This window comes from Dinoponera quadriceps, unplaced genomic scaffold, assembly GCF_001313825.1.
Source record: "Dinoponera quadriceps isolate SergipeBrazil2010 unplaced genomic scaffold, ASM131382v1 scaffold2600, whole genome shotgun sequence".
Taxonomy (NCBI): domain Eukaryota; kingdom Metazoa; phylum Arthropoda; class Insecta; order Hymenoptera; family Formicidae; genus Dinoponera; species Dinoponera quadriceps.
Genome location: NW_014556795.1, coordinates 1,050,496 through 1,078,197, shown reverse-complemented (window position 1 = coordinate 1,078,197; position 27,702 = coordinate 1,050,496). Strand labels below are relative to the sequence as shown.

The following is a 27,702-nucleotide window of genomic DNA, read 5'->3' as shown; positions in this document are numbered from 1 at the left end:
TCTCTTCTGCGCAGTGGCTTACTTAGTTAGAGAGAAAACCGTAATGACCGATTCTTAAAGGGAAATAGATGTTTCCGGCAATTGTTATCACAGGGGCGAATCACGAAGGCAGACCGAAGAGAAGGAAACACGAGAAGAGCGCAGCACGAATCATTCCTTCCTTCTCCTATTGCCCGTGTATCCGCGCGCGGTGACCTCTCTCTCATATACCTGTTGTGGTGCGCACGCCGATTATAACACAAGATCATCTATGGGACCTACACACCTTTTAATGCCGGTTCCGAACGGCGAATTTTTACAGGCATTCATATGGCGAAGATACTCTCTCGGTAGGTTGCCACTCTTTCCGAGAGGAAACGAGCGTAAAAAAATATCGTGATTTCCAAATCAGGATCGAACCGGGGACCGCTGGCACGAAAGACTAGCACGCTGTCTGCTATGCCACACTCGCGCTCGAATCACGGGTACGTAATTATTGTAGAGAGAGAAGTGGGAGAGAGGAAACAAACGCGGCAGGTTACCGTCGATCAGGGGTCACCAGCGGTCAGCCGGACGCGCAAGGTGTCACGCATGTATTATGAAAAATCCGAGAGCGACGTGAACGGAATGCGAGGAGATTACAATTTTCCCGGCGCGGTGAAACGCGTCTCGCGGAAGCCGCGCTATCTGCGATCGAGCGATGCAAATCGAGAGACGGCTTTCGAGCCGTTCGAGCCTCGATACGTCGCCCCGTGATAATAAAGAGACAGCTGTGCTCGGTCGCGAGTACAATGTCCGTTCGAAGTATTGAATATGCATGGAAAATCCCGATCTCGCGATATCACGGATATCCGTAGTAGGCGCGCAGTGCCCAACGCCGCGATAGAATCTGTCGTCATCGCGACACCGGTAACTTATAATACCTTAATGCGAGCTTCGGAAGCAACGTCTCGTCGTTAAATAGCTTTTCACTGTGCGTCGTGAGAAAATGTCGTTAAATGGAGTTAAATTACGTTACGTTTTACATTATCCCCGAGCGAATATGTTCCTCTCGTTCGTCAAGGTTTCTTTTAAGCATTTTATGGTAACTTAATAATCTTTCTTGGTGAAAGACAAAAATTATTCTATCGTTATTCTAATGTCATTAACAGGAAATCAGCGTCGAAATTGAAAATTTAAATGGGGATCTTCGTTCGAATGAGAAAAAAGTAAATATTTTGCAAACGCAATTTTGAACATAATGTTTTACGAAAAGTACGTAATACACAGGGCGAGTCGCTTTAAATCGCCATCTAAAGTAACTTAATAAATATCGATTTCACAGAAAAATTTCTTAGACGACAAGAACACAGCTCCTTCATCAAAATCATTTAACTGTCGTCTGAAGATTTCTTCTGCAAAACCGATACTTATTACATCATTTTAAATAACAATCCGAAGTGACTCATTCTGTATTACAAAATGAACTCATTTCTTGTATTACAAAATGAACTCGTATGAAGCGTCCGGTGTACGCGGTAATAATCTCATTAAGGAAATTTCCCGGAAACTTAAAATACCCAGTAAAAACAGATATCTCGAGTAAGATAAAATCAACGAAACAAAATGTATCTGCGTAAAACTGAATCTCTCCTGAAGTCGCGAGAAAAAAAACGCGCTCACCCTCTGTGGACTGAATGACTGGTAGTTGCAGAGGGCGCTGTCGTTCTCCTTGTTGTCGTACTTATCCAACATCGAGTTCCTACACCGAGACTGTACCCAGTCGGAGCACAGCAGTAGCTTCGCACTCTGCACGCCCTCGTTTCTGCTTGGAACGCATGAGAGCATCTGGTGCATACTGGAAGAAAACGAACGGTAGAATTAAAACCAGAGNGAGGGGGGGGGGTGGGGCGCTGTACAGAGACGACGAGATCGACGTCGCCGCACGTGTTCTCGTTTTCGCGCGAACTTGTCAGACGTGACGCACGACTTAACCTCAAGAGCATTAACTACGATCAACGAGGAAGAGAGACAGACCGAGAGAAAGAGAAGAGAAATCAGAATGATGCGAAATACCGTTGGCAATGAACGGGCGACAATTCGGGATATCTCGGGGGACGAGATATCCCGTGATACCTTCTCTCCCGGGCTCTTCGTTAACCCCGTGGCCCTCGCGAATATCCGCGGCGCACGACTCGCACAGACCGAAGAAATTCAGCACTAACATTTGTCACGATGCAAAATGGTGGGGACCTCCGTGGGGACCGGTCGTTTCTCGAAAGGAAGGTCTGTATCCCAGTTGCGTCACTCGGGATCTAATGAACGATCGAGTGCCCCGTGAGAATCACGGCGTCACCGCGACAGCCCGGTCCCGCGCTGCCGTCCCGCGCTTGCTGTTGGCGCGCGATCAGCGCTTTGACGCGAAACGGGGGGTGATCTCACTGCGCATGCGGCCCGCGTGGCGCTGATCCGGCGCGAAGTGACCGCCGGCGGCGCCGGCGGACCGACATCGCGCCAATTCGGTAATTCTCGACGACACAACGTGAGTATTTTCCATCTAATGACGCGAGCGTCATCCTGTCCTCGTTCCACGCTCAATGAGCAACGAGGACGGCACGATGCTCGTGTCGATTAAATGGCAAGCATCCAACTCGTTAAGCGTAATCTGCAATGGGCAGTAGGATATATTTATGAGAAGTGAGGATAAGAAATGGACTAATTCGTACGTCCGAATGTAAGGTGAATAATCGGCTGTGATCGGTGGATTTCTTACTCTTACTTTTTGTAAACATAGATCTACTGACCCATCGTAGACCACGTTTTACGTGTCGTCGCACGACCACCGCGCGTTCTATCTGTGCAATAATGTCCGTCTTCAACACTTCGACACAGTGCTATATCGTAACGAGGCAAGAGATAAGAACTGGAGATCGAACTGTAATTCGCGTCGGTGAAATCGACCGGTATATTATAGAACCTTCAAGAATTACAGCCTCAGAGCCTCGCAGAATGGCTGACTTATATTTTTAGACAATGCTTCGTACTCTAAATCTTTATGTGAAAATTATATATTTTTTTTCCACTTTCTTTATTATACAGCAGCTTTTGCTTCGTCAATCACAAGCGGTTTTTTTTTATTTTAGCACCCCAAAGACAGGTTGGGAGCTTACTCCAGCGAGTGAAAATATTGCCATTCTAAGGATTCACACCGAGAAACGTGGAGAATAACTGTCTTGGATTTGAAGTCTCGAAGCTAAAGAGTTCTATTTGCGATCGACGAGAAAAACTGCTGTACAACGGAAGAAAGTAAAAGAATAGATACAATATGTAGAATATATAGAATAGATGGAAGAAGTAGATAGATAAAGATAGAAGTAGATAAGAAAAAAGTAACATAGATAAAGATTTAGGGTATAAAACATTGTCTTGAAATTGCAAGTCGGTCATTCTGCTCGAACTCCCTTCAGAATTGGTTCGGTCGGCACATTCCGGACTAATTTTGCGAGACTCGTCGCTTACGTCACACACGGGCCGCCAGTGTTCGGTCGTAATAACACGCGTAACGAGAGCGTGAGCGCGATCCTGTCAGTCATCGGAACACGATTGAGATTCCCTAGCTGTATCTCACAGAATACACGAATACACACTGTACACACTGCGCGGGATCGCGAATCCTACATCGTCGGCACATTCCGTTCGCGCCTCCGATCTACCTCGCCGATGACGAACGCGCGAAATCCGCGCGATCTGAAGCGAGTCAGAGGGCGGGCGGGTTGATGCATACCTACGGTACCAGTTCACAACGGACTTGTCACAGTTCGTTACATCCGTTGCAACGGAAGCATGGAAATGCTTGCATGGAACCATGTTTTTTTTTTTGGGGGGGGGTTTCAGATCACACCGGGCGCATTCACGGCGGAACAACACGGCGAGGCGCACTTTGCGAGAAGAGGGTCGAAAAGAGAGAGGTCTCCCTTTTCGCGCTTTTTCTTTTCTTCTCTCCTAACGGAAGACACGTGGACACTGATGACCGGGCGGGGAAGGATCCGATGAGCGAAACGAACAGACGACGGAACTGCCTAACGCGCCGGTCGAACGCCGAATGCTGGCGCGCACTGATGACCTTTACTTTTATACAGCGAGCGGGGAACTGGTGGGGACCGGCTGCGACCAATGGACGGCCGCGAAGGGCCCGCCTAAACCGTAGGACGCACCGGCAGAGGAGAGAGAGAGAGAGAGAGAGAACGTACGGTAACCTCTTTACAGGACGACCGCTGTGGGGGGCCGTGTGCGGAGCCCGTATGCACTGTTGAATTTCCGTGCGCAAGTGCACATATGCGCGTCCTCGCGCACACATGTGCACTACGGTGGATTCGATCCTCGTTGATCGCTCACCCTCGTTCTCTGTCCCTCCTCCCCCCATGTTGCCCCTACCCGAGTTGTCTCACGTAGGTCCTTTTTTCCCGTGCGAAAGGGTACCGGCTCTCTCGATATGTCTATCTATCTCTCTCTCTCTCTCTCGAGTACCGGACCTTAATTGACCTCACGTCTTTAATCCGAGATTCGACTGTGCCTTGTTATTCGTTACAGCGACGTATTCGTTACATCGCGCGGCGATGGTGCGCACTCTCGGTACTGTCAATTGCACTCGGTGTTAACTCCAAGCCGGGGATTCCGGACTGTTCCGTCACGGAATCAACATCCTTCTGCCGAAAGTTGCCGAAGTATCTGGAATCGCGCGCGTAGTAAATCTCCTTTCATTGCTCGACCGCACATTCCGCAAATTGACTTCTGCGACACTTTCGTTGAAGGTAAATGTACTTCGAGCTGGTACCCCGTATGTGAAAGCTGTATTGGTGAATTGTAAAAAAGTAGGAGGAAAGTAACAAAAAGTAGGTAAAAAAGTAGGAGGAAGATAACAAAAAGTAGGTAAAAAAGTAGAAGGAAAAGTAGAAAGGGAAGAATGTTCAAGCTACCTATAACATGCACACACACACACACACACATGTATATGCAATGCGTGTACATAATGCGGAGCAATTAAGCAGACAGAAACAAATGCGCGGAAAAGTAACATGGGCGGGCCCAGGTAGCCTCGATCTGCCTAGGGCGTTTCACGTTAATAAAAAGGAACGGAGATCCCACACGGGTCGCCTTTTCGTTTCCACCGTTTTCAACTTCGCCGAGCGCGCGTGTTCCTTGTTGCGGGATCAGAGGATCTCGGAAGAGATGCAACGCGACAGGTATGCCGACGGGCCCGTTTTTTCCATCCGCCGAATCACAATGCTTCACCTGATCATTCGGGCCACCCTCACATTCTTCGAGGATTTTCACACATAGGCAGGTATACGTATATATGTGTGTATGTACCGTGGAGGGCCTGTGGAGGACCGTGGAGACCTCGCGCATTCACCTTTCGCCGTGTTTCCGTGTGTACACACACGCCGCTCAAGCAGAGAGAGAGAGAAGCGCTTCTCCTCTCACAAAAATGAGCACATGTGGATTTTCGCCGAAAGACGTCGATGATGAATGACGGGCGAGTCCTCCGTCCGAGTTACGTCGCTATTTAGACACTATTTGTCGGATTTGTAACGTCATTGAGACGCGATCCTCGAAGCGATGGGTTCGTCGTCGCGATGGGACTCGTCATCCGCCACACGCGACGCTGCGCCACGGACCAACGTCTGAATGAAGCACAACCCCAGACAGCACAATATCCAAAATCGGGACGTAAGATGTCTTTAAGACACATTCTAAGACCGTAAGAAATATTATAGACGTTCTTGAGACGTCTCAAAAATGTTTTATGTAAATTAACTCGACACGGAACTTCCCTTTCTGACCTCTTTCCTCATGATTTTGTTAGTCTCACGACCGTTCATTGATTGTTCAAATAAAAGAGAAGGATCCGTCTAATTTTACAAATGCGTCTGAACCGACCACAAATGCCATTTTGCGGATAAATCTCTTTACTTAAACGTATGACGCAAGAATTCTCGCCGTTTACTCGCTTCCGACGTCATCAGGCAAGGATGATCGCAGCGAGTGGTACGCTTGATAAAAGATATATACGAATATAGATTGAATTAAGAAAAAAATCGGATAAAAAATTAAGGAAGATTAAATGAAAAATTACTGAAGTCGAGAATTTCTACGGTGTACAGGACTCTTATATTGTGTCCGGAAACTTGTCGAGAAATGGGGTCTCCCGATTCGACCTTTCCCGGGAGCAGCCTCGCGAAAGGGTTGAAGAAGAGAGAAAGAGAGAAAGCGTAAGAGAGTACGCGAAAACGCGAAGAACCGATCGCCCGGCCGACGTTCCCCGAGTCCCTCGCCTCCCCGGAGCCTCGGCGTAGCGCCGGCGTAGAATCCAACGTACTTATTGACTTATATCCTTGGGACGGGATCAGCTGTCGTCGTTTGACTTTATCGCCATACCACCACCACCACGTGAGCCTCCTTTGAGGTAGTAGCGCGAGGGGTGGTTTCTTCGCACGTGTGATTGTTCCAGGTCCGCGCAAGAGAAAGAAGGGGGAGGGGGGAGGCGCATACTCCTACAATGCCCCGTGGTCCGGGCCGCGGAAGGAAGGAAGGAGGGAAGGAAAGCCAAAATACCCCCCATCGCAGACCTAGACGGTGGACATGCAACGACGACGACGACGATGACGCGGTATGCGTTGCGCGAGTGAACGTTCGCGCGTCGCCGGCGCATGGGGGTAGCTCAGCTGCTTTCTGCCGTGAAACCAGCGAATCGGGGGTCGCGGACCCCCTTGCGGACAGCTGCGAGATCGTACACCTTCGACGCTCCCCCCCATCGGCGTGCGCCCATCCCCTCCCCCCGTAGTTACTTCGCGGAACCCGCCGGGCCTCCGCGCAATTTAATGTATGACGCACGGAGCGACAGCTTTTTTTTCTCGAATCGCGAGAGGAACGCGCCGCCTCGATCTATGGATCGCGTTTCGCGACCCCGTGGGACGTCCTTCGAGATTTCGAAATGAGACGTCATTTGATACTCGATCGGGATTCCTCGCAGTGAAACGTCACTCGGGAAGTATGAGTGACCAGCCGAGTCACCCGAATTCGAGTGATTTTTCATTGATAGACGGAAGAAAAGGGCTGGAATCGAGTAAACGTGACTAACCTGTTTCTCAGCCTCTTGAATCAAGCAATATTTTCATCAATTTAAGTATATTTTAGTAATTTGTACCAAATACTTCAATACAGGAATATCTTGATTTGTAATCGAGTAAGCGCAATTACTTGTTTCTCAGCCTCTGAAATCAAGTATTTCATGTATCATTTAAATCATAATCCTTTTATCAATTTAAGTATATTTTAATAGCTTGCAGTAAATACTTAAACGCAGTAATACCTTAATTTGTAAATATCTTCATTTATAAATTACCGAATACAAGTATAATAAGATTCTAAATTTAAGGCTCCCGATTAAACTCCGCTGTAACCGTTTTCGTTCGTCGACGACGGAAGGGAGGAAACGTCAATTTAGTTGAATAATCTGGAAAAATCTATAACCAGTACGTAAAATGCGAAAAGTACGAAAAAAAAAAAGAGAAACGGAAAAATCCGAAACGTCGATTGTTTCCCTAGTAACGTGCGTCCCATCATATGTACGTTTATCGGTGTATATGATATAATCAGAAACATATGGTCACACATCAGGCAGTCCCAGTCAAAAGTATTGCACGTCAAAGCGTGAGAAGCGATTATTGCTTCATACGCTTTCTTAAACATAATTAAATCGGTAAATCGGTTGATACTTTCCTAAGTTACAGTGTCAAAGTTGTATATCATAGATCACGTTTCGAAACGTTCAGCAGAGATTCCCCCAGCTTCTCCGTGTTGTATTAATTACCTTTCTAACAATATCGTCGCGGGTCGATTACCTCAGATGTTCTTAACGCGGCGGCTTCATCGCCGGATACGATGCTCGCCACCTCGACTCGATCGATTGCTCGTTCCGCTCTATTGGCTCGTGCGTGTGTTTGTGTTTATGTGCGTGACTCATTTGTTGAAAAGAGACGCGCCCCGAGATGCACACGCGTGCTCTCCTATCACGCACACGGACGCTAATGCGCCGTTCATACGGGCGAGAGGGTATGCGTGTATCGTGACGAAGTACCGGCCAATATCGACGAGTACCGGTCGCGGCGGCAGCAATGCTGCCCATCGACTTTGATTTTTCTGTGAGAAAGAGTGCAGATGGCCGTATCCATTGTGAGGGTCGGCGCGTGCCAAGGGTGTCGACGACGACGACGGCGTGTACGCCACACGAGACACGCGGTCTCGATATCCCCGTGTGTGCGACCGCCGCTAAGTGCACGACCGCGCGTCTCGCGCGCGCATGTACGCGCGTATGTTCACGCACAGGCACGCACACGGGGCGCGTACACGGGGAAAAGGGCTCCTTTAGATTTGGTATCTCGATTGATTTGACGGAAATTCGTCTCATAGAAACGGCACACACGAAATACTATTTGTTTGTAAGAAATATTTCATTACTCGCCGGAAAGCTTTATTATTCGACGAAAATGATGCTATTGCTCGAAATCATATTTTTTTTTTTAGTAATTTTGACCGGATAAAACGTTACTTCGTTACAATACATATATAGAACGGAACAAGTAATTTCTTTGTGGGAAAATGATTTTTCGTTTCAAAGGAACTTTTTACCTGAGATAAAGATACGTATTCGTTGAGATGTCTGACGATCGGAATTGTTAATGGAAATATTAGTTTCTTCGGAGCGGGCCGATGATGAGAGTTGCTCGGATGCGAGAAAATTGATGAAATTTGGAGAAATCTTCTTCTCGGTGTTGCATTCTCGCGCACTATCGCGGACATACGCACGTGTATCCAGGCAGTATCACAGACATACGCCGACAGGTACGCACGAACGTGTACCTCCTCACATTCACGCACTCTGTCCCGTGTGTATCACGGCACCGCACACGTGTGCGTGCGTGCCAATGTACGCGTGTACGTACGTACGCGCGTTGCTTCCGATCGATGCACGGCCGTCGGCGGGAAGCCACTTACGTAATATACCTGTCACGAGGTTCTCAAACGTTGAATTCCGGACGCGGCTCCTCCCGAGGGAACGTGAGGTGATAATTTCACAATTCTCGATAAACTGACTCGATGAAGCGAAACTAAAGAGACGGGCGATCAGGTTTGATGTAAGTTTGAGAAACTGGAGGCGGATTATCGAAACTGGACGCGTATCGAGAAAGTGACGAGTGAAATGGAAGGATCAAATGGACGGGGACGCGCGTGGTTTAAGCGAGTTCGAATTCCAGGAAAAATATTTCGTGCGTTGTTTACACGGCCTGAGACGGCTTACCTTCAATTGCCGCTCTCGAGAAGTAACGGTTCGCGCGCCGTATGTGAGCGGAAAACTTAACCGATTCCCACCTCCGACCGGCGAGGCACGTCGATCGTGGAGGAAGCACCACTGGTGACGATGACCCGGTAACCGTAAGTTTACAGACGACGTCGTCCGGGACGTCGTCTGCAGCAGCTTCCTAAACGGGATCATCATCTGTTCCTCCGCGTGTGTGTCTCTCCACCCTTAGACGCTCTCACCCCGGCCGATTTCACCATTCTTCCGACGTACGTGCAGCCGCCAGCATCGCAGATGTAACGCATAAGTAAGCGGAATTCGCAATACGTACACGTCGAAGCGAGACAGCCGGGAACGCACCCGATGGGGGAAGAAACCCGAGGAAGAAAAAGTCTCAACCCCTACTCGGGGGACGCCGAGAGACACCGGCGCGAACGGTAGAACAGTAGATGGAAAGAATAAAGGAAAGAGGGAGAAAGAGAGAGAGAGAGAGAGAGAGAGAGAGAGGTCACCGATTTCGACTTCTGTGGGAAGTCTCGAGCAAATTTCTCGGCAGATGCCACAATCGATCGGAGCTAATCGTTACGTATCGCCGTGTCGAAATATGAGGGCACGTTTCCTCTTTTCGCGGGCATATCCTTCGTGTATATACAGCATCACCCAAGTGCGGATGCACCGCACGAGTGGTAACCGAACAAACAGACCGCCACGGTGGTCCACCCGGTGCATCTGCACCCTGCACCGTCATTGTTTCCGAACTGCGCGCCGATTGACGTGCAGTAACCTGTACCTCGCGCTTCAAGCGCACAAAGCAGACCGCTCGCTTGCTCTTGGTTGACAATTTTCAAAGCCGGTATTTCGAGAACCGGCATACCGGAAACACCGTTTTCATCACGATATCATTCGGTATCGTATGACAACGGAAAAGATCAATGTCGATATTCAACATGCGCAAGTATGAAAATAACATTTATTTTCCACTTCAGTGGTCGATTAACGTATGAATTTTGTGTTACTTTTTGACATAATATTCGTGTCACCTTTCAACACATTCATCTCGTGTGAAATGAACGCAAGAATTTGAGCGAACCTCTTGGGACACGTGAAGTGCGTTAAGTACGAACGCAAAATATTTTTACCGTACCGTAATAAAGGTATTCGGCCCCGAAAAAAATTGCAGTGGAAAGCGTAAAGATTTACGATGTTAAGTTACGTACTGTTTTTCTCCTCACTTTAATCTCATTTTACGTTACATCTTTTGTTAACGAAACTCTTTGTTACATTAGGGAAGATAAGACGGGTCGTGTGAAAACGTTCACATAATCACATCGTCATTTCGCCATGCGTAACGTATTCGCATTCTTTTATTTTACCGAACGGCGAAGTCACACAAGTCCGGCGTCCGGCAACATTTTTCCCAGGAGGCTCCNCCCCCCCCCCCCCCGGTTGGCTCGCCGATTATTACACGTGTACGTGCAATCCGCCGCTTTCTCATCGCACGCTGCTCTACAATTGTCGAAGACGTTGCAATCCGTGCAAGCCTGCGTCCGGTCGAGTTAGAAAAAAAAAAAAAGAAAAAAGGAAAGAAAAAAGCGACTGTGTTGCAAATTCGAAGGAGAGACAGTTCCGTTCGTAGACACGTGGTTCTTTGAGTTCTACTGCGAAACATACACACACACACACACAGAGTCCTGTCGCAACGCCCGGCGACTTTGAAAAAACTCTGATTGCCCATTGTTCGGCTCGACGCGTATACGACGCGCGCGCACACGCACGCGACACGCATGCGGTGCAACTGTGTGACCCGAGCGAACTGCACGCGCTCGGGCGATAGGTAAAATATTGTTGTTCCAGCCGAAAGGATAGCAGGTACGCGACGGTTGAGTAAGCATTGTGTATGCCATCGTTACTATGTACACAAAAGGGAGCTTGATTTTCTGCCCGGTCGAAAAGGTACGCGTCTCATTTCGTAAGTTTTACAGCGCGGATACTCGTTGGCGCCGCTCCGGAGTCGGTTGGAACAGCAGAGAACGGCGTTTTCCGCGTACCCTCGCTGCCAAATTGGCGCAAAATATTTCCGTTCTTCCGCCCGTCGGTCAGTTCGAGCGAGGATATTAATTCGAGCGTTGTCTCAAAGAGACGATCAGACAAATCCCAATCTCAGGATGAGGAAACGCAAAGAAACGCGCCTCGTCTCGTGCAAAGAGATCGCTTCGAAAATCACGAAGAACTGAAGGACCTCCGGGCGGGCGGACGAACTTTTCGCGCCAATTTTTCCCCGTGGAATGAAAAGGAAACGCGGTCGGAATCAGGTACACCCACGTGGTGGATACGACGGAGATTTCGGCCGCGCGTTCTGAGACGACTCGTCGCGCCCAGGAATCCGGCCATTCACAGCGGCTTTCAAGATTCCCCAGAAATCTCGAGTCTCTCTCCTCGGGAGCCTCGGCCTTCAACTCGCACACCTCGCGTTCCGCCCGCTTCACACACAGGGATTCCGACGGATTTTTCCGCGAAGGTACAAAAGGGCGGAGAGAAGCAGATGCTCTCTTGAGGGCTCCTCGGGATCGTCCGGTCGCGCGCTCACCTGTTGTAGCCGGCACAGAATCCACCACGTCGGACGACCTGCCGATGTGTTACAAATGACATCTCCTCGAGAGATGATTTCCCACCGGCTCGTGTTCGACCGACGGCGGAAGCGACGTTTTGATAAACCCCGCTCATCGATGGAGTCGCGAAAATTACACGGGAGCGAACCGCTCGAACCCGGGGAGCATCGAGCTCTCCGGCTCGGCTCCGGTTCTCTGTGAGAGAACCGCCAGATGTTTATCAGGGCCGGTGATGATGAAAGCCGGCGAATTTGGTGATTCATTACCATTCAGCGGCGATGGCTCGCGCCCGGTTTATTGATTAACTGAGAAACTCCGTCCTGTGTAACAGCTGCGTACCCGTATGTACTGTCATGGGTAGCGAAGAATACCGTGAGGGGGGGACAAAGTTCATGGGGGCGTACGTGGGTACATGATAGAATGGGGTCTGAGTACCGAGAGAGGACGGGGGGGTGCCCACCGTTCGTCCGGATCGTCGGTTGGATCGATCCGGCGAGTTTACACATCGAACCGGCGGGCGATAACGATAACCGCCGGCCGGATTCGCATGTATTATGCGGTCAAGGGTCCAAATTATCTCGGCCGCCTTGGGCCAAACACACTTCAGCTCGCGATATCCGCAGACGCTTCTTCTCCGATTCTTCGCTCCGCCTATATTTCACCGTTCTTCTCTCGTGTTCCTCTTGAAGAATACGGACCGTTTCCGGATCCAGTTTATCTATCTTTCACGTGGCCACTCTTTGGAAGCTCAATTTCTTCTCCGTGGAGATAAGTTTGTTTGAATGAAACGGGCGATTACATCGACCCGGCTGCTTTCTCTCACGATCGCGACACGGTGATATATGCTTTTATCAATTTTAATCGTTATAACTTTATATATTTGTTTCGGTGTTTTCTTTTATTTATATGTTATTAATAATAACACAGCGTGAAACACGTTTTATTAGATAACTGCGGATAACCGCGCTGGAAAAGAAATGTCACCGTTTAAGTAATATCGCGAGTGTTTACCACGAGTTATTAAAATGCGCTTAAAAATTGATAGAAACAGAGGCTGAGAAACAGATAGCTAGGTTTATTTGATTCCAGCACTTTGTTCCTGCGTAAGTGCGTCAGATCGTGACGCGCGTGCGATAGATCAATTATATAATACGTACGAAATGGAGCAGATAAGCGAAGGCACGGTGCACTTTGACTTCACCTCTCGAGATTACTCGTCGCTAACCAAAAGCACGACGAAAAACGACGAAATTATGAATGACGATGCATGAATCGAGAAGAGGAGAGTGGAAGGGCGGTGGTACATGAAGAGGCGCGGAGGGACACCGTGAGGAGCGAAGGCGGGCGGGAAACCCGAGATGGAGGGGCCGAAGGAAGGAGTCGGAGGAGGACAGACGCGCGATGTACGTGCATACTTTTCTGTCCTCTGTCTTTTCGCACCTCGTGAAGCGGCTAAGAAAGAGGGAAGGAGAAACGATAACGCTCGTGACATAGAAAATCTCTTAATTATCCACCGTTAACACTCGTTCACAACCCCGCACGGAGAAAACAGATCTCGCTGGAACGGCAAATGTTTGCCAATCTAGCGACGGCGGAAAAATTCGTATTCGACAGTAAAAGAATTTGCTCGAACGGCAGGAAGATTTTATTTTCCTGTCCGGAACGATTTTTCTTTGCTGTCCGCTATATTGACGAATATTTCTGCTGGCAAAATTTCTCTCCTCCGTGCGGCAACGCGATCAATCCGGTAAATCGTATCTTTCTCCCCGACTTTCTCGAAGCCGACGGCGTTTGCAATTTAGTCTGTCAACGTCGCGTCGGCGCGACTGAACGATAGGGACAAGGACGGACGGTGGGGATCGGCCGAGACAAAAGTCGGGGCTGCGAAATCGATCGAACGGACGGAAGAATGAATGAGGAGCGCCAAGCCGCTCTCCTCCGTTACGGTCCTTCCCGAGGAATTCCCATAGTGAACGCCGCCGAAGATATGCGCGGCCCTCTTCCCATTTCGCGGTTGCGGGCATCGCCGTCGCTCGTGTTCCCATGCCGTAAAGTTCACGTCCTCCCCACCGGAGGGGGATTTAAATCTCAACGGTCGCGCCGGTAGTGGGCGATGGTGGGGAGGAACGACATGGTGAGACTCCGCGGCCTCTTTTCGCTCGACGGGGAGGCGAGGGCGTGAGGAAGGGGAGGAAGCGAGAGAAGCGAGAAAGAGAGAAAAGGACAGCCGGGGGAGTCATCGGGGGAGGAGCGGGAGGAAAGAGACGGAGAGGCGCGCACACAGACCGAAGGGAATGCGAAGGGAAGGTGGAGGTGGCGGCCGAGACGGGCGAGAGAGAGAGAGAGAGAGAGAGAGGGAGAAAGAGAGGAGAGACCTTCTTGTTTGTAAACAGAGAGGCGGGACGCGCGTCCGTGCGGAGCGTTTCTCGCGGAATTTCGCAATTGCATTCCCCGCGGATGCGCTAATCCGTTTCCGCCGCGAGCACCGATGAGCCTCGAAATCCGTCGATCTCTTTTCTTCGGGTGTCATCATCGAGAGAAAGAGAGAAAGAGAGAGAGAGAGAGAGAAAGAGAGAAACGGCGCTAAAGTATTCGGTGACCTCCCAAGTCTCTGGCTGGTATTTATAGTCGCATCTTATATTTAAGATCGTCCTAAGTCCGTCTTCCGATGCTTTTGTGACCGAAGTGAGCCGTACAGCATCCGAAGATGAACTCAGGACAGATGATGAGTGGCGATGGTTAGATGGACCAATATCGTAACCGATAACGTAACGGTTAACGGAAATTCGCGAAGCGGATCGAGTTCCGGCTATCTCAGAAATCCGAGATACACGCGATAACTGAGTGAATCCTATCGCTCGGTTTCCGGTCCTGTCTTCTCTCTCTCCCTCTCTCTCTCTCTCTTCTTCTTCTTTTTCTTTACTCTTAATCTTAAATGCCCATGCCCTTGGGGACGCGGTACCACGCCTGCTTCTTCTCCTCTCTTCGCCCCTCCGTTTTTTTTCCCCCGGTACAGACGCGATTAAGTAAGCGTTCGCGCGTCTTACGCAAAATAATACCCCATTAATGTCTTGTTTACATCCGATCTGAAATGTCAGGCCGGAAGAAAGAGAAAGGAGATCCGACCGTCTCCGGTCGAGCAGTCGCACGTTGTCCAACTGGCGGATAACGTCCAACGTCACGTTCATCTTTCGAACTTTATCCGCATTCCGGCGATCCAATCGGAAAGGGTTGGTCGCCCAGGACCGATCCCGCTCCTGATCTCTCTCGTCTGCTTCCTATCTTCCTCTTCACGACGGTTCGACGATCGTTGCATTCGCGTCTGCCGCGTCGATGGATATGTCTCGTTGTAAAAACGCGCGCGCGCCTTTCTTCTTCGTAGACGATCCCAGGCGTTCCTTCGTTTCTCTCCCTCGCCCTCCCGCCGCGTTTGCGGCACCCGCGTCTCTCTCTCTCTCTCTCTCTCCTCTCATCCGTTTCTCTGCCACTCCCGCCTCTTTCTCTCTTTCTCTCGCTCTCCCGGCTCTCCTCGCTCCTTCGTTTTTCCCTCTTCCTCCGCGCTCTCTCCGTGGATCCGTCTCCACCGTTCGCCTCCTCCCGAAAGCCGCCACCTCCTTCTCTATCCAACCACGAGACCGTTTCAACCGCCATCGACACCGCTCGCTCGCGAAGCAGAGCGCGCGCCGTCGACACCGATGACGACGACGACGACGCTTCTACTACGGCGAAACTCAAACTCCCTCGGCTCTCCTCCGTCCTTTACCACCGCCGCATAATCCGCGAGACGGGCGCCTACCTACCTACCTCCTTCTCGGTCTCCTCATGCCCTTGGACCAAGGCGCTGTATCCTCGCATAGCAACACCTTGACCGTCAACAAACCGCGCGTGCGAGGAAAAGTGCCCAAGTAGACGTGAGCTACGCGAGCACTACCGTGCCCCTGCCGTGCTGGCCCTGCTGTGCTCCTGCCCCCTCTCCCCTCGTTCCCTTCACCGCTGTACTTCTCCGTACGGCGGCAACGCGAATGACCAAAACCGACGCGAGAACATCACCGACACGCTCAATCGTGACAAGTGCGACACGTAGAAATCGACTCTTCCGATCATTCCTCCCAATCCGCTCCCTGAACGAGAACTTGACTCCAGCCGAGGAAGTTCGGACACGTCGGCCTGTGAGAGCACGGGTCACCGGCGACGGAGTTAACCGAGTCTCTCGCATCCGATCGCATTCGGCCTCTTCCTTCGGCGCCGATCGTCCGACGTTTCCGTCCACAAGGCCGTTAACGATCTGAGCTTTACGATCTCGGCGTTTTATTGCAAACACACATCTCTCTCCCTCTCTCTCTCTCTCTCTCTCTCGACACGTGTCGCTCGATTTCACCGCAAATTTCCGGCCTGCGACCGCCGAGGCTGTGATCTTAGGTTACGGAGGGATACAGTGCCGCGCAAAAGTCGCGCTAAAACCGAACGTTCGAGTACAAAGAAGTGCCGGAGAATGGGGAATCAATTTTCTGGCCGGCGACAAATCTATTACCAGCGTGACGACTCCAAGCCTCGTGACGTAACTGGACGTCGAAGGACGCGTGTTGCTTTATCTGAACATACAACGGATCGTGTTAACGCTTCCGTGCAGGTCGCCAAAAGGCATATCTGGAATATCCGGACTTGCCGTTGAAAACCTGTCAATTCCGACTCTCCGAGTAGTGAGTCTTTCAGCAACTGAGTGTACTTCAGACGTTACCAGTTATTGATTTTTCTAACGATGACAGGTAATAATAATAATAATGTTTGAGATTAATCGTCTTTAAGAAAAATTATTGATTGCGATTAGTAACTGATAAATGCTCAAATTAACTGATAATTTTCTATCAGTTACTGATACGAATTGATCCAACATCGTCAGCTGATTGAAACACTCATCAGTTAATGATGCGGCTAATCAGCACTTTTTCTTAAGGGAGTGCATCCAGTTACTGAAAGATTCGGATAATTCGGATCAGTCACAGGACGGTTGCGACACTTCTTTTTTTTACTAGTCTCGGAACGCATCCCGCCCGTCCGACAAGAGGATTCGCTTTTCAGTCATCTCAGGAGGAGATACATTTTCATATTGGACGCAAAATACGTTGCGAAATTCATCGAGAAAAACTCGTATTTGGGAGGGTCGAATTGATAGCACTGGATCCTGTAATTCAACGTTGGAAATAAAATTCAATCGTGAATACCGACAGTGAACGACAAACCCGGCTTTACAAAAAAAATTGCTGATAAAATAGACAGCTTCTAATTTCTGTCGCGATCAATTTCAGACCTTCGACCGACGTTGCAGGTCGTCGCCGGTGTTTTCGGATACTTCTGCAAAATATACTTTATCGGTCAGCGGCGATACCGATATTGCTGATTCACTTCGATTTTTGTAAACTTTTTATTTTGCAACCGTTGCATTCCCGAGAGCACGCCTTCGTGAAAGCAAGAACGTTAACCCGCACGATGCTTCCTCTTCTTGCAAATTATCGCTTCTTTCGCTAACAAAGCGGTCGAGGAAGGCGCGAAACCGGATGGCCGACCGCGGCGTCGGTCGACGGCGTTACATGCACTTCGAGAAGTCTCTGTCGGGGCCGCCCTGGATGTATAATAAGTCCAAAAGTACACCAAAGGGTTCCACCCACCATGTCTCGGCTTCATCGGAACGAACCCGAGAAGCCGTTGCCTCGCCGCGCACCAATATCGCTCCTATCCTAACCGACATTTCGACTCTTTGCCTTCAGATTGAAACTTCTGTTCGATCGAACGCAACGGGTGACTTACGTCATCGAACGTACAACGTGTCGACCCATCATTGACAATCTTGATATCGATCTCTGCACTGAATTTCTCTCGAAGTTGTCAAAATTTTAAAAAATCTCAAGACAAGTGAAGCGAAAAACCGAGACTATTAAAGTAACAGAAGTTATATGAAACGTGATGTAAAAGTACGGAGAAACGGAGTATTTAAAATGAAAAATGATATTAATATTATACAAACTTATTATTGCTAACTAAATTATATTAAAATTATACGGAAGTTGGCGAGAGAATAGTTCATCGAGAATATTTTAATTAGTTTTTCTATAAATAACGAATTATGTATCACCCTCCCCCNCCCCCCTCTCGCTTTTCGCGCGTACTATTTGTAATTTTGCAACAGACTAAGATATCTGGGAGGTTACCCGAGGCAAGGGCGGGCCCAGGTAGTGAGCGGAATATTCAGACGAGTTTCGTAATGATACACTTTTATATTTGATAATGTATGGCCGCTCCCGATCACATCTGGTTTTGGGGTGGCGGGCAGGAATCCGCCCGAAGGGCCCGGGACTCTGCCGGAAGCGGCCAGAAACGCCGCTCATTCGCTCCTTTCGCTATCATTACACGATCCCGACGAGTGTGTGAGTAAGTGATACCGCTCATTCGTGCCGGCTAGAATTTTATCCGATTATTTCCCGCAATTTTCCCGGATATCCTTCGAGAGTTGGCGCGACCCCGCGTGGCGTGAGAATCTAACGAACACTCGGCGTGTCGAGGCGAAACGGCGCGAAAAGGCGGAACGCCGGGCGAGAAGAAGGAGAAACAAAGCAACCGCGCCGATTAGGCGCGAACGATTTGTCTTGCCGCGATTCCGAACAGCTTTTTTGCAAGAGCTGCTTAACATCGAAGGCGGCATAATATACATGTACACATCCGAGGCAATGCCATGGTCGTAAAGCGGACGTCACCAGAAAGGGCCGTTGCTCCATCATCAGCGAAATGGCGGTGTTGCGTCTCTCCGGAATTGCATTCCTCTCTCTACATGTCTGGCCGAGGGGAGCGGGAGGGGGTGGGTGGAAGGGTCGAAGAGGCATGAAGAGGTACGAAGGAGGAAGAGGAAGAAGAAGAGGAGGATGAAGAGGAGAAGGGAGGAGAAGGAGATGCAAGCGAGGAGAAGAAGAACAAGAGAGGGGGAGGGGGAGGACGAGGAGGAAGAAGGAGGAGAACGCATGGCAAAAAGAAGAACGGTAAAAGACCGGAGAACGCGAGGCTCTCGGTGGGGGCGGGAAGGGGGAACGAGGTAGGGGTGAAAAGCAAAGACGGTTAATGTACCGCTACCGCCGTTCCTTTCGCGATGGACTTTGGCGACGACCGTGAAGGCAACCGTGAACTCCGAGAGGATTCTACCTACGTCATAAAGACGAGAATCGTACAATTAATGGAGGAGCTCAGGTAATTGAGTCCAACGTGTCGTTTACTCCCTTTTGACAGATGTCGATGATGTATATATATATACACATATATACGTACGGAAACGTTTAAAAACAAAAGATGGTCTTCGTTATCTCAGAGTTCAAGTAACACTCGCCAACATCAGCTTGCAGTCGAGTATTGTACATGAAAATGCCGATTCTCTCGTACCTCTTGCATAAACAAAAATTGCGAGCCAACGAAAGCTGAACTTGTATTCACAATCACGTTAATATTTACATCGATATTATAAACAAGTTGGAAAATAGCGACCTTCGGAAAGTCGGAAGTCTTTGACTTCTGCCCGCTCTATTCTTCGCCTTATGCGACCTACTATTTTTCTTTCACATGCTCTCGCAGGTAACGATACATGGGACTCGCGTCAAATCCCAAAAGCATCCCGAAGCAGTCTTACAGAATTTTTGGAATCTTGCCTCGCGAGTAAAGCTAACCTCAGGCACGAGCTATGGGACTTCGAAGTTTTCGGGAAACCTCACTCGGATCCTCCCAGACCTGACGTGTTCTCTCGCTGATGTAACCTTAGGAAATAAGGAAACGACGTGCATATACTATATATATATATAGTGTATGCACTGCATATATACACGGATATATGCGGATAATACGCAAGAGGAATGTACGCGTGTGCGCGGAAGAAGGAATCGCGGTTGAAGTAGCAAGAGGAGGAAGCGAAGGAAACTCGCGTCAGCATGCGCGTGGAACGATAGGGGTGTCGTGGCCGGGCTTCCTCGCAGCTACAGGTGTAATCGTTTGGAAAACCTACGGAAGTTCACGCTCCGATAGCCGCCCGTGGAGGATCGGAGTCGCTCCGATTACTGCGCCGACACCGAATATCAACCGGTCAGTAGGATAACGCGCACCGTCACAGAAGAGCTTGGGAGTATATCAATATTTTGACGCAAACACACGAGCGATTATCGAAAATCGCCCCGAAGTCTAAACACTTTACAGTCTCGTTCGAAGTTTCGTTAAGTTTAAGCGATAAACGAGCGGCCTTAAAAATGCGTGAGAAAAGGACAGATGGGAGAAAAGTATATCCAAGCCGACGTACTATTTTCTTCCTGCGTCTCTAAAGCCCGTGTTCGAAAGTATCAAGTTAAAATTTACGCGCGTGGATGTGAACCGGCAACGCTTTTCTGCCGGAACATGCGGCAGTCTTATGAAAATTCTTACGTGTCGCCTCCGACCGAAAATCACAGCTGAGAAACACGGATACGTCGGTTTACCGTACCCATCGTCGGCTTCGGTCAGTTTTTCCTCCGTTGATTACAGCGAACTGCTGCTCTTTTCGAGTTCTCGACTTTTTCGGGAGGAATGCCCGTTTGAAATCCATACACTTCGCTCATGATCAATCAGGGTGTCAGAGCGTTCCCCGCATTATCCTCCGACCGGCGAAGGACCACCCATCTGTTTTATCCTTCGATCCCATCTCCCTCCGGTCGAACGCTCCTTCAAATTATCTCATTGGCTGTCGACGGAATTTGATTTTATTTCACTCCCGTCGACAGAACCTGATTTTATATTTCACTCTTTATTTCCCGCATGTCTCTCATCCTCCGCACCTCCCGCAGCATCTCGCCTCGTCGCTCGTCTCATTTTCTCTGTGGCGACGACGACAAGAGAGCGATCTCGAGAGTCTAGCGAATAGTTGCATCGCGGAGGCGGCCGCTGGCCCTGCGCAGGGTAATCCGAGCCGCAACGTACGCAAGGTGCTCGGATAACATAAGGTGCGGCGATTCAGTATCGCGGGCTGCTCGAGGGAGAGCGAGCGAGCGAGATAGAGAAGGGGAACTCGCTCGTTGCTAGACGAGATAGGACGGGCTCGGTAATTATTTAACGACGTCCTGCGTGCGCCGAGTTGCGAGGCAGCGCAATGCGGCGGCGGTCAAAGCGAGATGGATGACCGCTTCTTCGCGCGCGCACGGAAAGTCGGAACTACCCGGCACGTCCGACACCACAGAGAGCCGCCCCGCTGTTGCCGGGGCCCCCGAGAGCCCGCCACGTCGTCTCCGGCTAGTCGAGAGAGAGAGAGAGAGCGCGCGCATCTTCCTCCGACAGCGCGCCGCAGCGACGGAAGGGAGCGAGAGAAGACGCGGAGGAGAAGACGCGAGAAAGAAAGGAGGAGCGCGAACGGCGGGCGCGAGACAGAGAGCGAGGAAAGGCGAGCGCGAGCGAGATGAAGGACGCGTTGCGTAATTTTTAACCGTCATCGGGTGGCGCGAACCGACGAGCGATATGAGCTCTGACGTGCGCGCGCGCGCGCGCACGACGCGGCACGCATTGTAATATTTCAGAGAGCGCGCGTACTAATTGAGCCCCGCGTGCGGCCGACGCGATATTTGTTTATTCATGTGGCCCCGCGAGGTCTACGCCCGGATGGCTGCTGGTGGCTTTGCACGCGATAGCGCGCCTCGTGCCCGATACTCATATTCTCTCTCTCTCTCTCTCTCTCCCTCGAATAGAAAGTCTGTTTTTCGCCGAAATGTACACTTGTAGATCTTAAAAAGGGACGGGTGTACAGTTGAGACTCGGTGGAAGGAAGAGGGGAAGAGAACTAGTACAAACTAGCGCGGCTAATTCGGCGAGAAAGAACAGACCTGATCTTCAATATCCCGGGAACGAACACTGAAAGTTTCCTTCGAATTTAATCAGTTTTACCGCATCCGAAACAAACTTCACCATTGGCATTCACCGAAGGAACTAATGTTTCGATTAAGTACGATTGTTAGACTTTTCAAAGCGAAAGTATGTATCTTTATCTTAAATGAAACATTTATTTGATACGCGAGATAATTTTCTTGCAAAGAAATGATTTGTTTCATTCTATATGTTCATTGCAGCCAAGTAATATTTTATTTGGTTAAAAGATATCTCAAATAACAGCGTTCTTTCCGTTCCTTCCCTTGGCAATTTAATCCGGGAATAGTCACCTTATTTTTTTTTTCTACATAAACGATCGCGAACACTTGATGGTGGTTATTCCGTTTCTTAAATATTTTTGTTCAAAAAGTAGCAAGCAAATCTAAATTTATAATATCCCTCAATAATAATAAGTCATAGAGCAATCGATAATATGCTATATTTTATGTTAATAATAGCGACTTTTAATTAAGGTCTGAACGATCCTTGACTATTTCCGGGTTAAAGTCGATTTTTCGTTAATCGAATTGTCGATTCAGCGCTTAAAGGAGAACGTATGTTCGCACACTCGATATCGACAGTATGATAAAAACTGCTGTCAACAGCGATCGGAAGTTTTCTATGAAATAGCTTTCGGGCGTGAAAATCTCCCGAGCGAACACACGAAGAGCTTCATTCATCGATATCGAATGTGTACCGTTCGCATAGAAGTTATATCGATTGTATAGACCTGAGAGAGTCGCGCGGGATCGGCCTCTTCAGAATTCCCACTCCTGTGCACATAAGAGCATGGGAATCGGCACGAGAAGGATCTCACGCATCGGCGCTACACGCCGAGCCAGTCACTAATATATTTTACGAACACTATTCGAAAATGTAAATTCCGATAAAACCACACGCGCATGTGTAAAGCGGTTTTTTGCTCACGCATGTCAGCATTCTCATTTCCGAGTGAAAAAGATCGCTCGCCGCGCGAAGAACCGGTTCCGGGTGGATTGGATCTTTCTTCGAGACTCGATCGTTTCGCTATTAATGTTCACGGATTAATAACCAGTACCGTGGTAATTACGATAAGGCCGCCGTGTGAACGAGCCATTCAACCTTCTCAACGATTGCAAGCGAACGATTTGCCTTACAGCGACGTGGAAGGACACGCGCAGGTTTCGCGATATGCGCGCGCGCTTCCTTCAACCTGCCGAACGGAAGCCGGCCGCTGCCCGGCGAGGAGAGTCGCATGCGAGTCTACCTGCCCGGCCGGAAGCGCGCCCAGGGGGTGGCTCTCTCGCGCGCCCTCGATTCACAAAGCGGAATACCCACGGCGCAAAAGCGCAGAACCGCAGGTACCATTATTTCGCGCCGGACGGAATACTGCCGTCTCTCGCGATTGTGCGGCTCGATCTGTATTCAAAGCGACCTGTATTACGCGCGAATCACGCGTATAAGCTACTTCCTCCCCTTTTATCTCAACGTCCTCTCTCGAGAACGCGCTCGGAGATCCGCACCCGGTTTTTCGTCCTCCCTCATCCGCCCGAGGACTCCCCCGATAACAGCACGCGCATTGTTCTTGTAGGAAAGGACTATCTCCCTCGCGCGACTGGTAGCGCGAAGAGAGCCAAGTGCCATTCACGAAGATCCACTTTTGGCTCACAAAAAGTCATCTGGTTTCTGTTATTCTTCCCTTTTGTCGCCGACGCGCTGTATTCTTCGAATTCTTCCCCGTTGGAGAGCACTGACCCTTGTCTATTCTATCGGAAATTCTTGCAAACTTCTTAACTCCGCTTTCTACGCATCGCTGTATTTGACGCAGCGTTTCTATGTGCAACTCTGACCTCGTAAGTAAAACGAAGTAAAACGGTCTTCGGTGAAAGGCTGAGGTCTGCGCTCGAATCTACACGGGAGGTGTAGATTCAACTACAAAGAAGGGTCTGACTTTGTCAAAACTCTCCCTGTGTAGTATATGAATACTAAATGATCTCTGCAATAACCAAACAATTTAGTCAAAGCCACTTAACCAAATCCTTTTTTCAGTGTACGCAAACGTTTACCATCGAGGGTACCTTGCGAGGGATTTCTGAAACGAAGAACTCTCGATTGTGAATTGCTACGGGGACAACAACGAGAGAAAAAAGAGAATACTCGAACGACATGATGTCACCGTCGCGTGTATACAATGTGTATTCCGCACGCTAAGCCGAGAAATTATTCGGCGTACGAAGGCAGTACGCCGGGAGAATGAATGCGCCGAGCATATTCGGGGCTCCCGTCGAAATTGCCTCATCACGGAGGGCCGGGGGAGAGAGAGAGAGAGAGAGAGCTCCACCGGACACGCCGACGTCGGCGCCCTTTTCCCCGAAAGGAATTCTCCCGCCCTTCTCGCGCAAGGTCCCACGTTGAACCTCGTGGGGCCATCAGCTGAGAGTGTGCCCGAAGGCCCTGCGAGTTCTCTCAATTGGCTCTCACACACCGCGAAAGCCGGGCAGCCCTTTGTGGATTCATGCTTCCCCGCGCCGAGCCGAATTTCGGTTACTTTCCTGCCCGTCGAGAAATCGCACCGAAGGAAAAGGATTCATCGCCAAACTTGAAATGTCGGTTCACTTACACACCTACCGTGTGACCATTACTGCTACTGTCATGTCGCCAACTCGTTTTTTTCCTCCCCTTCGTAACGCATTTACATGGCTAACGATAATAACGACGGTTCCTTGCGAAGATAAAGAAAAACAGAGTCGGCAATCTTTTCGGTGAAAAATAATTGAAATACAGAAGGGAGTTTTCACGATGAGAAACTAAAAAGTCAAATAACGCATTCGAAAAGTTTCCTTTCCTTCGATTGTGTATGACTGAGAGTTTGTTTATAGTTTGTACATATTGTATGAAAAACTGATCTCTGTTTTAAACTTCTGTGTGTATATATGTGTGCGTGTGTGTATGTGTGTGTGTGTGTGTGTGTACTACGGACAAAGAAAATCTGGCCGTGGTATTTTGGTGCGCACAAAGAATAAATTGGGAGGATACACTTTTCTGGTCATAATCGTCCAAGCTTCACCTTGGGTGTTTCTGAACAAATTGACGACTTTATGACTTTATGTTGTTAAAAACGAGGTTTCAAAATATCTTTAACATTACCCATTTCGGGGAAATATATTTTTCAAATGACGCAGAGACTAAATTATAGAATGTATGTATCTTACGACATTGCAGTTTTTTTTTCATGGATATTACAGTTTGAAATAAAACGAACACCATTATGTTTATTTTCATTATCACAGTTGTTTAATTATTCAGATATTTAACGTTACGGAAATAATAATCTTAAATTTTCGAAAAAAAAAAAACTCGGTAACGGAGAAAATTTGGCTAGAATAGCAAATATTTGTCAATATAGTAACGGCGATAAAATTAGTTTCCTCCGTGTAAAAGGCTTTCCAATCAGTCTGCACATTTTCAATGTACTGTACGAAGCAATAATTTTTCTCGCCCGGTTTGTGAGAATCACTACCGGTTCTCGGGAACGTTCTCCCATATACTTACGTACGTAGCTGTATCAACCATACAGAGAAATGCAGCTACCATTAAGGTAACCGCTTCAGATGCGAGAGAGACGGTATCAGAACGATCCGAGCAAGCGGACCGACAATTTATATTCAGGCTTTAAAAATAACGTCAAGTCAACTTTTACGCACGTCTCGATATAATACACAAATATAAAATTACACGAACTTCGATCTCACTGACAAAAGGAAATCTTCGGAAATTGCCGAGGAATCCTGAGAAAAAATTACAATATTTTTCTTATCCGAGTTTCGAAAATAAAAAGAAAATGTTACAAATTTGACAGCCCTAATTGAGGATTGGAGAGAAATTGGAGATACATTTTACAACGAAATATTGCCGAAGTACAAATATACTTGATTTTTCGCGGATACATACGTTCGTGAGATTTCACAACCTCGTTATATAGATGATAAATATTATCATGTGTGCAATTAGTATATTAATAAGATTTCGACGTACTTCTCGATATGGCGAATATTCGGCGAACCAGCACAACGTTCTGGAACGCTTCAGCTGGGAACGAAACTTGTCCGAGGCACATCGGCCCGTAGGTAGAGATGCTTCACCTACACTCTGACGATGTGAGGATGCGGATACAAACGATATCGTATTGGGAAGGGTCTTCCCGGCGAGCAGGCTCGATCGTTAGGACTAACCGATCGTGCGTTGAAAATCTTTTGTAACTTAGCGAGTCTTACATTACGTAGAATCGAAATATTCTCAGACCTTGGAACGGGACAAATCTATTTTCGTATATCGCGTTTATATATTTTTATTTGTTTGAATTCATTGGATATTTCGGTTTTATCCTGAAAACATCCCGAATGTATCGTTCTGGTATATTATCATATCTCACGATCCTGTCAATTTCTTTCTTTTAATTAGCTCTGTGAATGTTACAAAACAATAATTAGCAAAACAGGATATTTTATGACTGTTCAACGATTCTAACAGTTCGAGTCTCGAGTTTAAACCTTAAATCTTTCGCAACATTCAGGTCTGTAAAAATATATTCATACTTGGATTTCGGATATAACGGCAGCTAAAGTTCTGTCATTCTGGAGATGTTCGGTCTATTCTTTTTTGGAGAGAGAGAGAGAGAGAGAGAGAGAGTGAAAGTGAGAGATAGAGAGAGAAAGAAAAAGATTTTAGGGTTCGTTTTCAAAAATTCCTATTCCAAGAAATACTTATCTCAGGTTAGTGTCGCCGGTTCTTTTGGTATTAAAAGAACAGGAGTTAGTATATATATATATATATGAATACAAAACTCACCTACTGGGCGAAAGGTAGAAAACGGTTGACAGAAAACCGCCGAGAATCGGAAGGAGGCCGTTGTAAATTGCATAAACCACTGGCGACCCTGAGACTCCTGATCGGTTAAATATGTAACAAACTACTTCGATTCCCGTGCAATACAATCCGAATTGTTCGCGAATTACAGCCGGAATCTAAAGCAATTGTCGAGCGTACTCGCAGAAATGTTTAATACTACAACTAATAATACAGCTTGGCGGGTTAACATTTACATATCAGTTACATTTACTATCGGTTCGAAGACGAGTCAAAGATACAATTTACATCTCAACGCAATGCAGTATCGAGATATTCTTCGTCGTATCGGCTGACAATTACCTACGGGTCTAACGGTAAAAAACGAAGAGAGGAAAAAAGAGAGAAAAAAAGAGAGAGAGAGAAAGAGGTTTCGGTTTCGTCGATTCATGGGCTGCTATCGGGCGCGACTAATTAGCGGTGACCGCTGTTGGGCGAATCCTTAAAACTGAAAAAGAAAAGAGAAGAAAAAAAGAAAAACGAGAGAGAGAGAGGGAGAGAGACGGAGACGGAACGGAGAGTGATCACGCATAACGCGTTTCTCCCTCGCGCACGTCTCGTGCGCGCGCCGTTTTCCCGCCAAAACTAATCAGCTGACGTGTTCCACACGCACAGCTGACGGGAGGCCGGAGGCCCGGGCAAACTCGGCCATTTTTAAAACTCTCCTACAGACCACGATTTAAAAGCCCACACACTACCACTACTACGACGGGCGGCGGCGACGACTGTACGGCCCCGGCCCTTGTCCTCCTCCTTTTCCTTTTGCCGGTTTCTTCCTCGGGGGCCCACACAGGCACAAACGGAGCGCCGGCTCTGTGCATATGTGTATGTGTGTGTTTATAAGCACGGTTTGAAGGGTCTCACGTTTTAAACATCCACACAGGCGCACAAGGGACTGTACGGCGGGCCCTACCGGCGAATAACTCGTCGTCTCACGGTTCATCTTCCGTTGTGGCCTCCTCCTCCTCCCTCCCCCCC

The 27,702-nt window shown here is 48.6% G+C and overlaps 1 protein-coding gene across 4 annotated transcripts in view; it reads right to left on the bottom strand.

Annotated features, from left to right (window-relative positions):
- The window catches only part of LOC106748238 (M-phase inducer phosphatase-like), a 55,888-nt gene that overhangs the window by 3,007 nt on the left and 25,179 nt on the right, over positions 1-27,702 (bottom strand). Inside the window, exons 1-2 of one of the 4 annotated variants that reach the window (XM_014626571.1) lie at positions 3,743-4,040; positions 1,642-1,816 (exon numbers count right to left, since the gene is read on the bottom strand). In XM_014626571.1, the coding sequence (XP_014482057.1) occupies positions 1,642-1,816; positions 3,743-3,825 (258 nt within the window). In that variant the 5' untranslated portion in view covers positions 3,826-4,040. The other 3 variants (XM_014626572.1, XM_014626573.1, XM_014626570.1) reach the window with 3 other exon arrangements.